This window comes from Benincasa hispida, chromosome 12 (assembly GCF_027475165.1).
Source record: "Benincasa hispida cultivar pf3 chromosome 12, pf3_genome.v1.1, whole genome shotgun sequence".
NCBI classification, from domain to species: domain Eukaryota; kingdom Viridiplantae; phylum Streptophyta; class Magnoliopsida; order Cucurbitales; family Cucurbitaceae; genus Benincasa; species Benincasa hispida.
In genome coordinates, this window is record NC_143489.1 from 35,595,808 (window position 1) to 35,610,350 (window position 14,543).

The window sequence follows — 14,543 nt, forward strand, 5'->3', positions numbered from 1 at the left end:
AATCTTTAATACTAGTTTATTGTTGATTTTTTAAAAAAACTTTTCGTTATATATAACATTTTTACTATAAATTTTGAAAATATATTCACATATTTTATTTTTTTTCTTAAAACTTATTATTATTATTTACAAATCAATTTCGATAAAATTTGATTGTGAGAGATTAAATTTTGAGATTTATTGAAAGTATAAGGATTAAGATTGAACGATCTTCAAAGATGAAGATCAAAATAATATTTTTAAAAGTATATTATATTAGATATTTTTCAAAGCCTAACGATTTATAAGAAATAAAATTGAAAGTTGAAGGACTAGAAGCAAAGAAAGAGTAAAGCTTAGCGTAAATGTAATGGAAGTAGAGATGGAGGTAGTGAAACGTGTTGAAGAAGAAGAACAAAAGGAGTCGGTCAGTTCCCCCTAATCTTTATTTATTTCTTCTTCTAATCTCTATTTCTCTTTCAAATCCCACATGTTTTCACTTCAATTTCCGACAAATTTCGCCGTTTATAGTCTCTCTTCTTACAGATTCGCCGCCTTCTTCTAATCTCACTCTGTTCTGTTTCTTTCTACCCCCAAACATGGCTTCCCTCTCAATTCTTGCCTTCGAGCTCTTTATCTGTTGACACTTTCACCGCGCGATCGGAATCTTTTATCTGCGTTTCTCGTTTCATGTAATGGGTAATTGGAGAGAACGGCCTAGGAGAAATTTTCGGTACCAGAAGCCTCAATGGTCGGCGATAAGAAATTACGATCACGATCCTCCACTAGGTGATTTTCGACCTTTCTTATTTTTAGAATTAGGGTGCAATACCGATTCTTGGAATTTTTCTGTTCATGGAACTCGATTTCTTTGATTACTGGATACTGGGTAGTTTTTTTTCATTTGTTCAGCTGTTGAATTGAATGGACATCTGGGTTGTATTAGTCAGTTCTGTTTTGAAGAATGTCTTTTTTTTCCCATAAAGCTGTGAATCTGTGATGCCTGCCGCTATTGTACGGGCAGTAAGTTACTGTTTATGGTAGTTTCTGCCAGTTCAAAATGCAATGCAACATCTTATTACGTTCTCTTTTTTGCATCACTTTTTTGGAAAGATGAGGAAAGTGACTGTGATCAGTGTGCTGTGTGAACAAGATGTTAAACGGGACATTGGAAGTTGTAGGCTTCATTTGGATAACCATTTGGTTTTTTATTTTAGAAAATTAACCTTATGTACACTACTTCCACGGTAAGTTTCCATGTTTTGTTATCCATATTTGGATATTATTTTAAAGAATGGACTCAAGTTTTGAAAACTAAAAAAGAAAAAGTAGTTTTTGTTTTTAGAATTGGAAAATCAAGAGAAATCGAACATAAGTTTCAAAAATTTAAAACTAAAAACAAATCGTTATCAAACTTAGAAGTGATCTTTTCTAATTTTGTTAGAACTGCTCCCAATTTGTAGAATAAGTCCGATATTTCTAGATGATTGGTGTTTTAGGGATAAGAGTGTTGCTTATTTCTTATGTTCATTGAGCTTTAGTTGATTAATAATGTTAATAGAAGGTCATTTTCTCATCAATATATGAACCACAGAAACTGCTGATGATTACTGTTATAAGATCATGTACCATCTTATTACATTACAAGAAAAAATCTCATGAAAAATGCTGGTTGTAGCAAACGTGGATGAAATTGATGGTACAACCTTAAAATTTTCGTTTCTTTTCTATTTCTGTTAAATTTTGGGATACAGACTAGGCCAAGTGGTGACTTACATTGGTTTGTGGGATTAGAAATGACAAGAGAGATTTCCACAAAGCGAGTTTTGATTTAAAATTAACACTCAATTAAACTTAAAACAAAATTGTATCTAATCACTCTTCCACTTCTTGAATCTGAATATGTAGACATGGAACTTGAGGAGGATTCAGTGCCCTTTCGTGCATTTTTAATGTCAAGTATTGTAGAGAGAGAAAGTAACACTGAGATGTTAAGGGTGATGTAGTGGCAAAAAAGATATGGAAATAGAGAAGGAAGAAGAAGATCCAAAAATGGAGGAGACAGAGATTCTGGGGGAGAAAATAGGGAAGTGGAGAGAGAAAGAAGGGATCAGAAAGATGGGAGGGAGAGGAGGGTGCACCATAAGCATTAAAGTTCAATGAATAAAAGCTTAATTAGATTAAACTATTGTTAAATATTAATAAAAGATGCCACATCACCAGTTAATTACCATTACTTGTTTGTCGAAGTCCCCAACTCCTAAGAGAGTTGGCAGGGGCTGATTTGGCTAATTTTTAAAACTTCAAATTGTTTGTGTTAGAGCTTCAGGATTTAAAATGAAACCTAAACTGAATATTATGGGTTGAAATTATAAATGTTCCATTTATTTAAATCTCTTCACTGATTTTAAAGTGTTTGGAAATATGTGATCGTAGAATTTTTGTTTTTTGGATAAACAGAAAATCAAATAACATCACGTTTTGTATAATCCTCATCCATATTATCAATCCTTCAGTGAACTTAATGGTTCTGAATTAATTTCATCGTTTCTTCTTCATGTAGAGTATTGGCGAGATGGTATTCCTTTATGGGAAAAGAAATTTTGCAAAGAGATTGGTTGTGTGCCATGGGGTAAAATAGTTGATTCCAAGAACTTTATTTATTGTCATACCAATGTAGTCAATTGGGATGATTCCGCTTGTGAAGAGGCATTCGACAATGCCAAAAGACGTTACTGGGTGGAGATTAATGGTCATCAGAGTGACATCTGTTTGCCTGATCCAGACAAATATATTGAAGAAATTGATTGGAGTCCTGACATGGATTCTAAAATGATTGAGGAACTGGATTGGGCATATCACACTCCGAATATGAAACAACGTGATGATTGGTTGGAATGCAAAAATAAAAGGACAAGGAATTCCAGTTCTGTTTGGACAGAAGGCCACATTGAAGATTCAGGTGATGTGGGTAATCCCTGGGAACATGATAAACAATTCACTGAAAATAGAGGACAAGGATGCAGCCAGTGGAATTTAAGCGATTTTGGGAAGGTGAACAATGATGGCAATCCTTGGGACAGTAGCATTGACCAGAGGAACAGGGGTATGGTGGACAGTGCCTGGAAGGTTAAAGCGAATCAAGTTGCCACCTCCTGGAAGAATAAAGGATCTGCTAGTGATGCAAGGGGTGTGGTAGACAATGCCTCGAGAGATAAAGTGCATCAAGGTGGCAATGCCTCCTGGAAGACTAAAGGGTTTGCTAGTGATGCAAGAAATAACTCATGGAGCAGGCACCAGCAGGGTGCTAGTAATTTTGATCATTATAATAGGCCTGGGAATAACAGTTACAATCATAATGTCAGACATTTAACTGATAGAACACGGCCGAATATTCATGGAAACAACCAAGATTGGAAATATCAGTATAGGTATGGCAAGAGGCCAAAAGATGCAGAATTTGATAGCTTTGGGAGGTAGGGATCATGGAAACATTCCTCCCACACGGGGGAGGGTTTTGATTAGCGTGTTTCATGCTGGAGGAGGGTATTCAAAGCTTCAAAGAGATTATTAATTGTTGTTGTAGGAGTTGAATCGCCACATGAATTTTGATTTTGCCCACAGGTAGCCGACCAGCCACGCTTCTGTTTTTGCTTTGGTACTGCAGGATTGAATAATACTGCAGGATTGAATAATACTGCAGGATTTTTGGTATAAAGAATTGAATATGAATAACTTGGTTCTTTTGTAAGTCATTAGGTAGATTCCTCCCCTCCCAATTCACCATCCTTGTACGATCAGGTCACATTAAGTTTGTATCATTTTGATTTGAGAAATCTCTTTTGGGAGGGGCTTTATAAAAGCAATAACAGCTCTACTATCAATCTAATTCTGAGTAGTAAGTGTGATTTCTTATTCTTAGCCAAGAACATCGCAGAGCTCCATTGTACATCATATCTTGATAATCTCCCTCATTTGGAACCTTGCAAGTGTGCTAGTAATTTTGATCATTATAATAGGCCTGGGAATAACAGTTACAATCGTAATGTCAGACATTTAACTGATAGAACATGGCCAAATATTCATGGAAACAACCAAGATTGGAAATATCAGTATAGGTATGGCAAGAGGCCAAAAGATGCAGAATTTGATAGCTTTGGGAGGTAGGGATCATGGCAACATTCCTCCCACACGGGGGAGGGTTTTGATTAGCGTGTTTCATGCTGGAGGAGGGTATTCAAAGCTTCAAAGAGATTATTAATTGTTGTTGTAGGAGTTGAATCGTCACATGAATTTTGATTTTGCCCACAGGTAGCCGACCAGCCACGCTTCTGTTTTTGCTTTGGTACTGCAGGATTTTTGGTATAAAGAATTGAATATGAATAGCTTGGTTCTTTTGTAAGTCATTAGGTAGATTCCTCCCCTCCCAATTCACCATCCTTGTACGATCAGGTCACATTAAGTTTGTATCATTTTGCTTTGAGAAATCTCTTTTGGGAGGGGCTTTATAAAAGCAATAACAGCTCTACTATCAATCTAATTCTGAGTAGTAAGTGTGATTTCTTATTCTTAGCCAAGAACATCGCAGAGCTCCATTGTACATCATATCTTGATAATCTCCCTCATTTGGAACCTTGCAAGTGTTCTATTCTCCTCATTGATGTTTGATAACTTACTTTCATTTTCTAGTATCTTTTTTCTTCTCCTCTTTTTCTTCAGAATCATATTCTAACAGATGGTTGTCCCCCCCCCCCCCCCCCCCCCACAAGAAGACATTATTGCCTTCTTCAAATATTCAGAAAATTTGCTTCTTAAATACGTGTTGCACTTGCACACTCTGGGACATGCAGTTTGTTCTTGTTCTTCAGTCCTTGTTCTGAGAAATGAGAATTCTGCTGTTGGGAATGAGGATAAACCAAGATCTGCAAATAGGAGGACGCGTGTACGAGTCCAACACGGTTGGCCACCACAGAAGAAAAAAGTAGTGATTGGGAAGAGGTAAGACCCTCCCTAGCATGTTATTTTCAGCTTCCTTATGTTGATAATCTGTTTGCTTGTCTGTTCAGCTATTTTTGTTATTGCTTTTAAGGTTTTTAGTATGAAAAAGAGTCTTGACGATCTAACCCAGTGAGTATTATGGTCTGGGTTTGTAAGTTTTCATTATGGAATGAGATTTAACCTCTTGTATGACTTGTTTGATAACGCCCTTTCTTTTGGTTTGGTCTTCTGTTTTAACAATCATGTTTGTTTTGGCTAAGGTTGTAATGAATAACTAAAGAAAAGAGGCATACGATCAATTTTAAAGAACAGAACTAAATGCAAAACTATTTTCAAATGGGACTGTAGAAATTGCTGCTAGGAACAGATCGATTTTGCTCTTAGCTGCATAAGATTCAAAACTACAACATAATTTTGAAGTTTACTTTCCATTACTTGAAGGATCTGCATCTTGTTGGTTCTTCAAGAACACAATGCGAAGTTTTGAATCTGATGGTTGAAGCCTGAGGGATTTCAGGTATCTGATAAAGGTGGAACTGAAACCCCCATGAATATCTCGCCCATTTTCCTGATTTGATTTAGATTTTATGTCCTAATTTTCATAATTAGACGGCTAGTTTTGGTTCATATCCTGATGGTGGATGAAAATACTGAATGCATTGAATATTTATATATTTATTTTCAGTTTCTAAGATTGGGGTGCAAGTATAACATCATAGTTTCAATGTGTTATAATTCATTATTTTTACCTTCCTGTATCTAACATTTGTTTCTTATGGGGGAGGAAAAATTAAATTGACAAAAAATTGTGTAGATTTATTTCTTTTATTATTATTGTTATTATTATTATTATTATTTTTACCAGAAACAATTTCATCAATGAATGTAATCATCCAAAGAGACAAAAAATAGATTCCAGATTCTATAAAGGGAATATGAAAGATGTTTCAATTGCTTGCTATGACTTCTGCTGATCCATATCGTATCCTTGTATTCTGAACATTAGTCTTACTTCATTTTCTTAATGAATAAAAAGACTTATTTCCTTTAAAAAAAAAAAAAAATGCTAACTATGACTTTAAGATAGTGTAAACTTTTGCATCAATGAAGAGCATTGCAAATAGATAACTCTGAAACATCTCTTGGAGATTTCTCTGTCTTGAAAAATTGTTGCATTTCTTTATCCGAAATCTTTCATTTGTAGACTTGAAAGGATGATCAATATTTTGAGTCATTCCCGATCCAGTGATCAAACCAAAACGAAGTGAAGAGGATTCTTCTGTTCACTAATGTGTTTCCATACACTTTTGGAAGTGTTTTGGTCATAATTGTATGAGCCAAACTTAGCCATAAAAGATTTTCCATGTGTGCCTCATGGGAATGCTAGCTAACTAGTGATCAATTCAGAAATCCAAAGTCAAAGCATAACCAAAAACTACTAATTGAAAGAAGAAAAAAAAACATATATGTTTCCGTAAAAATCATGTATCGTGGAAATTAAAAGTTTAGAGTGAGACGATTGTTCGTCTTAATTTAATTTAAACATGAGTAAATTTATTTAAATGAATGATGTTTCAGAATAAAGGTCTACCTTCAATGCAGGAAAAATGGTTGTGAATGTGAACGACGACACCATAGTGATCGAATGGAGCCATTGCAGCAATTAAATAGGAAAGAAGGAAAATAGGTGAATGTCAAATTACTTTTGAAACTTGAAGGATTAAGTTCAAAATCAAAATAGATATTTTTAGTGACAAAAAAAGTAAACTCTATTTAGAACTTTATATAGGCACTATTCATAATTATTGAAATTTATATGGTTATAGTGATCTACCAAGAACAAATCTTTCCCTCCAAACCAAGCATAGATACTAATGAAGCCTAGACATCTGGATTTTCAAACAATCTAAACAAAAGGCCCTTGAAGATTTTTGTTAGACATTCAACAAATCCTTTTAAGCTATGTGGAATTGAATGTATGAAAATCAAACTGTCATTGTGAGCAAGGAAGAGTTTTGATAAATAATAGTTAGACAAATAATTGTGCAGGTTGTTCTATTGTCTAAATATGTTCTCAAGTTGACAGCAGCTTGCAACCTTTTGCTTTCAACTTGGATTCAAGATTGAAAAACTTCAATCCACATCTCACCAAATCTGCTGTTTTCTTTTTCATGTGTTCAATTAATAACTCCTCACATACAATGCAGTTAGCTTCTGTCAACTGTCTGCTCTCCCTTAGATGCAAAAACACTTTCTTTGCCTCATCAAGTGTCCCATACTTCGACATTCCGGATATGATAGCTGAGTAGGCAACTGCGCTCGGAGGGCAATCTTGTTGCACCATTTCATTAATAACATCATTCACCATTTCTGCTTTACCCAATTTGCATACGTGGAGAATCATTAGAGCATATTTAAATTCTAGAGGTCCGTTCTCGATGTTTGCTAGGCAGTCTCGAACAAGCATCATGACTGCATCAATCTCGCAGATTTTGAAGAGACCTTCGGAGAGAGAATAGTAGGCAGCTTTGGAAGGAACTGAACCCAGCTCAACTATTTTGTTATGAGATGCACAGGCCTCTTGGATTTTTCCAACTTCAACGAAGCACGATACGGCAATGGAGTAAGTTGAGGAATCTGGTTTGATATTTGAGCTCTTCATGTCATCGTAGATCTCTAATGCCTTCTTTGCCTGCCCATACTGATGAAGAGCCCCCATGATGATATTGTATACGGCAACATTGCCATATCCCTTATCAATCATGCCGCAAAATACATCTAGAGCTGTGCTTATTTTGTCCTCCTCCTCTACCATAAATGATAGAAATTTGGAAAGAACATCATCGGCAGAAGGTTCCAACTTCTGCAACAAGGTTAATAACTTCCACAAGTCCTCCATTCTTCTCGTCTCCACGTACATCATCATAATAGGTTTCACAGTTTCAATATCTGGTTTAAGATCCTCTCGTATGGTTAGTTGAAAGAGTTTGTAAGCCTTGTCAACTTGATTTACATTACAAAGACCTTTAATGAGAGAATGATATATTCCCAAATCAGCTCTATACCCTGAATCTACCAAATCCTTAAACAAATCACAAGCCAATCCAACTTTCTCATCCTGCACAAATGCCTCAATCAAAGTCCCATAAATAGCTCGGTCTATCAAAATCCTCTTCCCTTTCATCTCCTGTAACAATTCAAACCCTTTTTGTGCCCGCCCGACTTTGCACAATCCGATAATTAAAGTCCCATATGCCATAACATCAGGCTCTACTCTATCTGCTCTCATTTCATCCCAAACTCTCAAACATCCATCCAAATTCTCCTCAGAAACCAATACCTTCACCATTGCTGTATAAGCAAACACATCAGGCTTACACAAATTCGCCCTCATCCGAGCCAAAAGCTCCAGCATTTCGTCAATCCTCCCTGCTTTACACAACCCTTTAATCAAAATCATAAAAGTGATGCTCTCTTCCACTAACCCATTTTCCTGGAAGTCCCTATAAACAGATAAAGCTAAATCCAAATGATTTGTTTTGACCAAGGCATCGAGAATCCTGTTATACAAGAAGACACGGGGAACAACCCCAAATTTCTTCATCTTTTCATACACATAGTAAACTCTAAGACCCCTATTGGCATCACAATGCATCCTAATCAGAATCTCAAACTGTTTTTCACTAGGAGGTTTACCTTGTGAATCCATAAGCTCAGGAATCTGATCAGCAGCCCTGAAGCGATTGTGGCGATTCAAGCAATAAGCAAAAGCATTGTAAGAAGCGAAATTGTGATGAAACCCCTTTTGCTTACCAGCCCAGTGGAAGAACTTGGAGGCCAAAATGGGGTTAGAATCACGGCGGTGAGAAGCCTTGAGAACCTCCGCCACAAGGTCCGGAGTAACGCGGCGGAGCTTGTTGAGTTCAGAGATCACCGGTGGGCCCCACTGATTTTGATTCTTACGAAAGGCGTCGACGATGAAGCGAGCAATTGGGGAAAGGCGGAGGGAGCTGGAGAAGAAGGCCTCGGACGCGGACGGCGAGAGGTTAGAGTGTTGGTGAGATGGGCGATCGGGATCCCAGTTGTGAAGAAGGAAGGGTTTGGGTTTTGGGGAAATGGGTTTGTGAGGGTTGGGTGGAGAGATGGATTGGCGGTTGGAGAAGAGGCCGCCATAGACGGTGGGGCGGTGCTGGTTGGGATTGCGGTGGCGGTGGCCGTAGTAGAAGTATTGCTTGTGGGCTTTTGAAGGGATTTGAGGGGGCATTTGTGGGATGCTGATGCCTCTTCCTTGGAGAAATTGGCTGCTGAAAATGAAATCGCATAGTTCGTCAACTTAACTTGAGAAAAATCTGCTCAGGTTAAGAATCGCCGGAGATGGAGAAATGGGGACATTCGTAATCGTAACAGAGAGCTTCAGGATTTCTGAAACAGTAAAGAGGTTTTTTGCAAGAATGACCTATTCTTGAGATGTCAATGCACTATAACTCAAACTTGAGATAATGGCTCAAAATACCTCTTTAAAGGTCCGAAATGGCAAACCACCCGGTTTTTTAAAAAAAAAAAAAAAATGTTAAATGCTCAGATATTATGATCACGTGAAGTTACGATATTATCTATTTTTTTTTCTTTTTCCTATTTTTTTTCGATTAGAGAAAATTTTCCCTGTGACACGCGACCAACTCCAGTGAACAAGAGAGGAGAGAGAGGAGTGATTTTGTGAGTGAGGAAACGAAGAGAGAGCAATATGAGCTAGAGCGAGAGACATAGTAATATGTGAGTGAAAGAAGAAGGGAGAGTAAGACAAGCGAGAGCGAGAGACATAATGATTTGTATGTGAAAAAAAAAAAAGAGAGAGCGAGAGCAAGACTATTTTTTCGCATGCGCGATAATATATTTTGATAATTTCACCCGAATTTGACATAAACAAAGGGTCATTCGACATTTTCTTTTAAAAAACTGGGTTATTTTACATTTTTTTGCCTAATTTTTTAGTCATCCATCTGGCGGACTCCCCAAACTAATGACAAATCCCAAAGTAATGACAACACTATTACTTTGGGATTTCTTTTCCATCGTAAAATAATTGAAGCCTTAACGTTATAATCATTTCAATTAATATTTTTTTTATAAAAAAAATCAATTTTCAGCCACTAATGATAAAAATGAAACTCATGTTAGAGCTTCGATTATTTTACGATGGGTAAGTCATCCCTAATACAATAATAGATTTTAGGTGGTGATAGAGTATTCTATGATATATGCATAAGGTTAACTTTGATTTGTTTTTAAGTATTGAGTCATTTTGTATTAAAGTTATTGATGTTGGGTCATTCGTACTAAAATCTCAAACTATAACCTCCCTAGAAGAAGTGTTAGCGTAAAAAGTATGGTTTTGGATGAAAGGACTTATTTGAAAAATAACATATCTTACGTTAACAGTTGACCTTTTTTCAACAAATTTTACTGAGGTTTGAGTTTAGCGAAGGGAACTAACTCATTGACATTTGAGGACATATCCACCTTCTTATGTACTTTTATCTAACATATCTTTATGATTATAGTTTACTAATAGTGTTAGACATACTTTATTTGAATCTAAAATGACATAAGAATCTCATAAGCCATATTGCTTCTAGTATTATCGCAAAAGTACCAAGAATGTAGCTTCTATTAATAAGCTTATATAAGCTTGGTTTTTTACCACATTATATTGCTCATTTGTTATGTAAATAGCATTATCATGGTAAAATTTGGAAATATATTCGCATACTATCTTTTTTGTATTAAAATTATTAATATTACTCTAACAAATTTTGATTAAAAAATTATTATTGAATGACTAAATTTAGGATTTATTGAAAATTTAGGAGCAGAATCTAAATAATTGAGGTTTAGAAACTATGATATTTTAACCAAAAAAACATAATCAAGGCCAGAAGAAAAGTATTTCAATTTGAAGAATATGTAACAATATAATTAAATATCAAAGTTACCCAGCATACCAACTAATTTTTACTAATCATTATTAAGGGAAAAAATTACATACAATATACATGGAAGCTTCCTAGTTCCTTGAACCATTTCTCAGCCGTCTGATCCGATCATATGTTCACCTCCAAAAAAACTAAGCAATTTATTTATACCTCAGCTTCCCTTTTAGGGCGGTTGCGAGTTCGTGGAAGAGCTGGTTTTTCTTCAAAAGATATTTCTGAACCATCATCTTTGTTCTCCTCATCTTCCTCCATGATAGCTTGATTAAGAGCAAGCTGGTTCACAAACAAAATACAACAGACTCAGTGCCCATTCCCCGATTATAAAAATCAATTTCCCTAAAGAAAACAGATCACCATACATAAAACTGAACCAAGGTGTCTTTTCATCTCTTTTATAATAAGAATGTGAGAGCCCTAGTTAGAGATATAGTAGGATTATTAGTAGAATATCAGTATAGTTATTAGAAGGGGCATATTAGTAAGTAGGTAGTAAGTTTGTTACCGCTTTTAGTTCCATTGCCTTGGAGAGTGCTTTGTTGTGCTAGGTCGCTAACTAGTGGGAGTGGGATTGAGAGGAGGGTGTGAAGAATTTTGTGGGATTTTCTCTAGGGAATTTGGGAGAGATCAGCACTCTTGAAAGGCTAGGTAGGTTATCTTGTTACTTTTCTTATAATATAAAGACATATTTCCATATATTTTCATATTTAAGCATTCTTGCGTTTTCTATGTTGTTCTTCAATGTTCTTATTTGGAGGTATCCCATCAGTTCCATGAGCTTTGCAATATGGTTTTTGCCATCTTCTCCCTCTCCCTATTTTAGTGCTTCCAAAACATTCCTGCTTTACACAGGGCTACGAGGTGACCAAGGTGGGAAGAACATGAGATGTTTTGAGGTGCTTTCAAAGTCCTAATTTAGGGCTCTCATACATGGAAAACTTAGGTCTCTACGATAGAATTTGGTTTTTCATTTTTGAAAATTAGGCTTATAAACACTACTTTTACATTTGAGTCTCTTTGTTTTGTTATCTACTTTTTAGAAATGTTTTTAAGATCCAAGTTTGGTTTTGAAATTTGGCTATACCAAAATGTTTCTTTAGGAAAGATAAAAAATCATGATAGGAAATTGTGAAAAAACAAGCATAATTTTAAGGTAACTCGAGCTTAGTGGTGGTGGTGATTGGTGAGAACTGAGGACATATGCTACAAGAAATATGAGGCCTTTGATGTCTAGATTATCCTATTCAAGTAGGGGATCATCTAATCAAATGGCCATGAATCTACAAGAACAAGCTCTAGAGCACTGATGCACAAAGGGGGCAACTTTTGGGTAAGTGGGGGGTATCTCTCCTCTTTCTGATCCCATTGAACTTAGGGAGAGTGCTACAAATTAAAGCAATCAACCCCGTTAGGAACAAGCTAGAACAATCTTAGTATTAAAATCAGATCTTGCAGAGCTAGCTTGAATGCATATTAGTCACAATTTTTCAACCCTGTAATATTTGGCCTCAGAAAACTCATAACACACTGCATAATCTTAGTTTAGGTGCTACCATGTTAGAAGCCAAGCCATATCTAAAACCATAAAAGAAAACAACCATACATATTCTAAGGGTAAAACAAAAGCAAATGTGATTTTCCTCAACAGTTAACAGTAGCCTTAAATCAAACAGGTTATGTGCATTATCATACAAACCTCGATATAACAAAAACCTCAGTTCAAAACTCAAGTAACCCTATCTAAACCAAACTTGAACGACAAACCACAAGAATCTCCCATCAAAATTCAGTCCCACAAACAAAATGGAGCGAAATTAGCAATAGAAGTTACCTCCTCGAGAAACTTCTTGTCGAGGTTATCGCCGATTTTAAGAGCGGTGAGGACAGTGATGAGAATAAGAGATAAAGGGATGGAGAAGGCGAAGATGTAACTGCTGGTGCTGGCGCCGGCACGAGTCGTCACCACTCGTAAGATTCTGGACGTCGATGGGTAGCCGGAGAATGTGACCGCCGGCGAAAAATTGGAGGGCCTGAAGAATGCCCGTGGTGGAGCAACGGAAAGAGAGGAAAAGGGAAAGGGTCGGGTGGAGATAAGGAGCTTGGCCATAGCTATTGAAGTGTATGGAATTGGAATGGACATTGTTGAAGGTTGGAAGTTGTTATCATGTAAATGGGTGTGATGACAATGAATGGCCCAACTCCAATTCAATGGACCTCTCTAACCAATTACTCAAATAGTGATATAAAAAGTCCATCTATTTTCATGAGGGGATACCATTTGTAGGGGCTCGAATGAAAATTGGCCATTTTTACTTATGTTAGTCGCTACCTATTTGACCTCGAAATGCATACGAGGGTCACACATTCTCACAAATTTTCGTTCTTTCTTCTCGTTTTGGATTTATTCCTCTCGCTTCGAGTTCATTCCTCTTGCTTCTTCCTCTTGTTCTTCATCAAACACATCTACAATTTTTTTATTTTTTCTTCCTTCAATTCTTCCTTTTGTTCCTTTCTCTTGCTTCTTTGTCTCGATTTTGCTTCTTCATTCCTTGATCTCGCTTTCTTCATGTAGCTTCTTCCTTTTGCATTATAAAGAGCTTTTTCATGTTTGTTTTTACGAGTCCATCTTCTACAAGGCGGCAATGAATTTTTTTTTTTTTTTCATTCTTCTGTTCCTCTTCTTTCTCCATTCTCCAACCAAACATTTTTTTTTCTTTATCATTTTTCTTTATTTTTTCAACTTTTCAAGCCAGGTATAATTATTTTTTTAAATTTATTTTCACGTGGATCTTCAAAGAGAAGAAAATCTTAAGAAATTAGAGAAGAATATTTTAAAGATTTTTTTTTCACTCAAATCTTGAGAGACAAGTTCTTGAGAAATTAGAGGGAAGAAGATTTTTTTTTTATTTTTAAATTTTATTACACCAAATCTCGAGAGAAAAGAAGATCTTAAGAGAGAAGATGAAACAATGAGAGAAAGGGGGAGAGAAGTAAAGAGAGAGAAACATGGAGAGGATGAAATTGACTCAAGAAAGGAAGAATAGGAAAAAAAATGAAAGAAAAAATTGTATGATGAAGAACGAGAGGAAGAATCGAAAGGAATGAATGAGAAGAGAGAGGAAGGAACAAGATTTCAAGCTCGTATGTGTGTTTCAACGATAAATTGATATGTGGCTGACATAAGTGAAAAATCCTTTTTCTAGTAAATTTAAATTTCGGGTCATTTTTCATTTGGGCCCTCGAAAGGGATTATCTATACAATTTTTTCAAGAATATTATGTCAATTATCGTTGAACTACTTCTTAGTTTGATGTTTACTTTTATATCAAATTTGATGAAATAAAGATAATAATTTTTATTAAAAAAAGACAATGTTTTAAGTAGAGGAAAAAAAAAACTTTTTTGTTCCTAGGTTTTAGGTTTAACTTTCGTTTGGCTCTAAGTTTTAAGTTTAATTTTAGTTTGATCCTTAGATTTCAAAATGTTATACATTGAGTCATTCAGTTTGAGTTTGGTTTCAATTTAGCCCATAAGTTTCAAAATGTTACAATTTTACCACTGAGATTTAAGTCTTAT

At 35.8% G+C, this 14,543-nt stretch overlaps 3 protein-coding genes across 4 annotated transcripts; 1 reads left to right on the plus strand and 2 right to left on the minus strand.

Moving 5' to 3' along the window:
• The first annotated feature begins 264 nt into the window (after positions 1 to 264).
• On the plus strand, positions 265 to 5,169 carry LOC120092427 (uncharacterized). Of its 2 annotated transcripts, XM_039050515.2 has the most exons (3): positions 265 to 406; positions 526 to 768; positions 2,543 to 4,670. In XM_039050515.2, exons 2-3 carry the CDS (start codon positions 675 to 677, stop codon positions 3,457 to 3,459), a joined length of 1,011 nt encoding a protein of 336 aa, XP_038906443.1. In that variant the 5' UTR covers positions 265 to 406; positions 526 to 674; the 3' UTR covers positions 3,460 to 4,670. The 2 variants fall into 2 exon arrangements, with proteins under 2 accessions (XP_038906443.1, XP_090164740.1); XM_090308614.1 differs by having other exon boundaries at positions 279 to 768; positions 2,543 to 5,169.
• Positions 5,170 to 6,947: 1,778 nt separating this feature from the next.
• Positions 6,948 to 9,742, minus strand: EMB3131 (Pentatricopeptide repeat (PPR-like) superfamily protein). The gene has a single exon (XM_039050514.2). It carries the CDS (start codon positions 9,239 to 9,241, stop codon positions 7,052 to 7,054), a length of 2,190 nt encoding a protein of 729 aa, XP_038906442.1. The 5' UTR covers positions 9,242 to 9,742; the 3' UTR covers positions 6,948 to 7,051.
• A 1,181-nt stretch (positions 9,743 to 10,923) lies between these two features.
• On the minus strand, positions 10,924 to 13,257 carry HCF153 (high chlorophyll fluorescence 153). Its single transcript, XM_039019416.2, has 2 exons — positions 12,799 to 13,257; positions 10,924 to 11,243 (listed from the first exon to the last, which is right to left on the minus strand). Exons 1-2 carry the CDS (start codon positions 13,105 to 13,107, stop codon positions 11,115 to 11,117), a joined length of 438 nt encoding a protein of 145 aa, XP_038875344.1. The 5' UTR covers positions 13,108 to 13,257; the 3' UTR covers positions 10,924 to 11,114.
• Between the last annotated feature and the right edge of the window lie 1,286 nt (positions 13,258 to 14,543).

Excerpts from the sequence above, each read along its gene's own strand:
- LOC120092427 (XM_039050515.2), top strand. The coding sequence starts at position 675 with ATGGGTAATTGGAGAGAACGGCCTAGGAGAAATTTTCGGTACCAGAAG. Across the intron at positions 769-2,542 it reads CGATCACGATCCTCCACTAG|AGTATTGGCGAGATGGTATT; the intron begins GTGATTTTCGAC and ends TTCTTCATGTAG.
- EMB3131 (XM_039050514.2), bottom strand. The coding sequence starts at position 9,241 with ATGCCCCCTCAAATCCCTTCAAAAGCCCACAAGCAATACTTCTACTAC.
- HCF153 (XM_039019416.2), bottom strand. The coding sequence starts at position 13,107 with ATGTCCATTCCAATTCCATACACTTCAATAGCTATGGCCAAGCTCCTT. Across the intron at positions 11,244-12,798 it reads ACAAGAAGTTTCTCGAGGAG|CTTGCTCTTAATCAAGCTAT; the intron begins GTAACTTCTATT and ends TTTGTGAACCAG.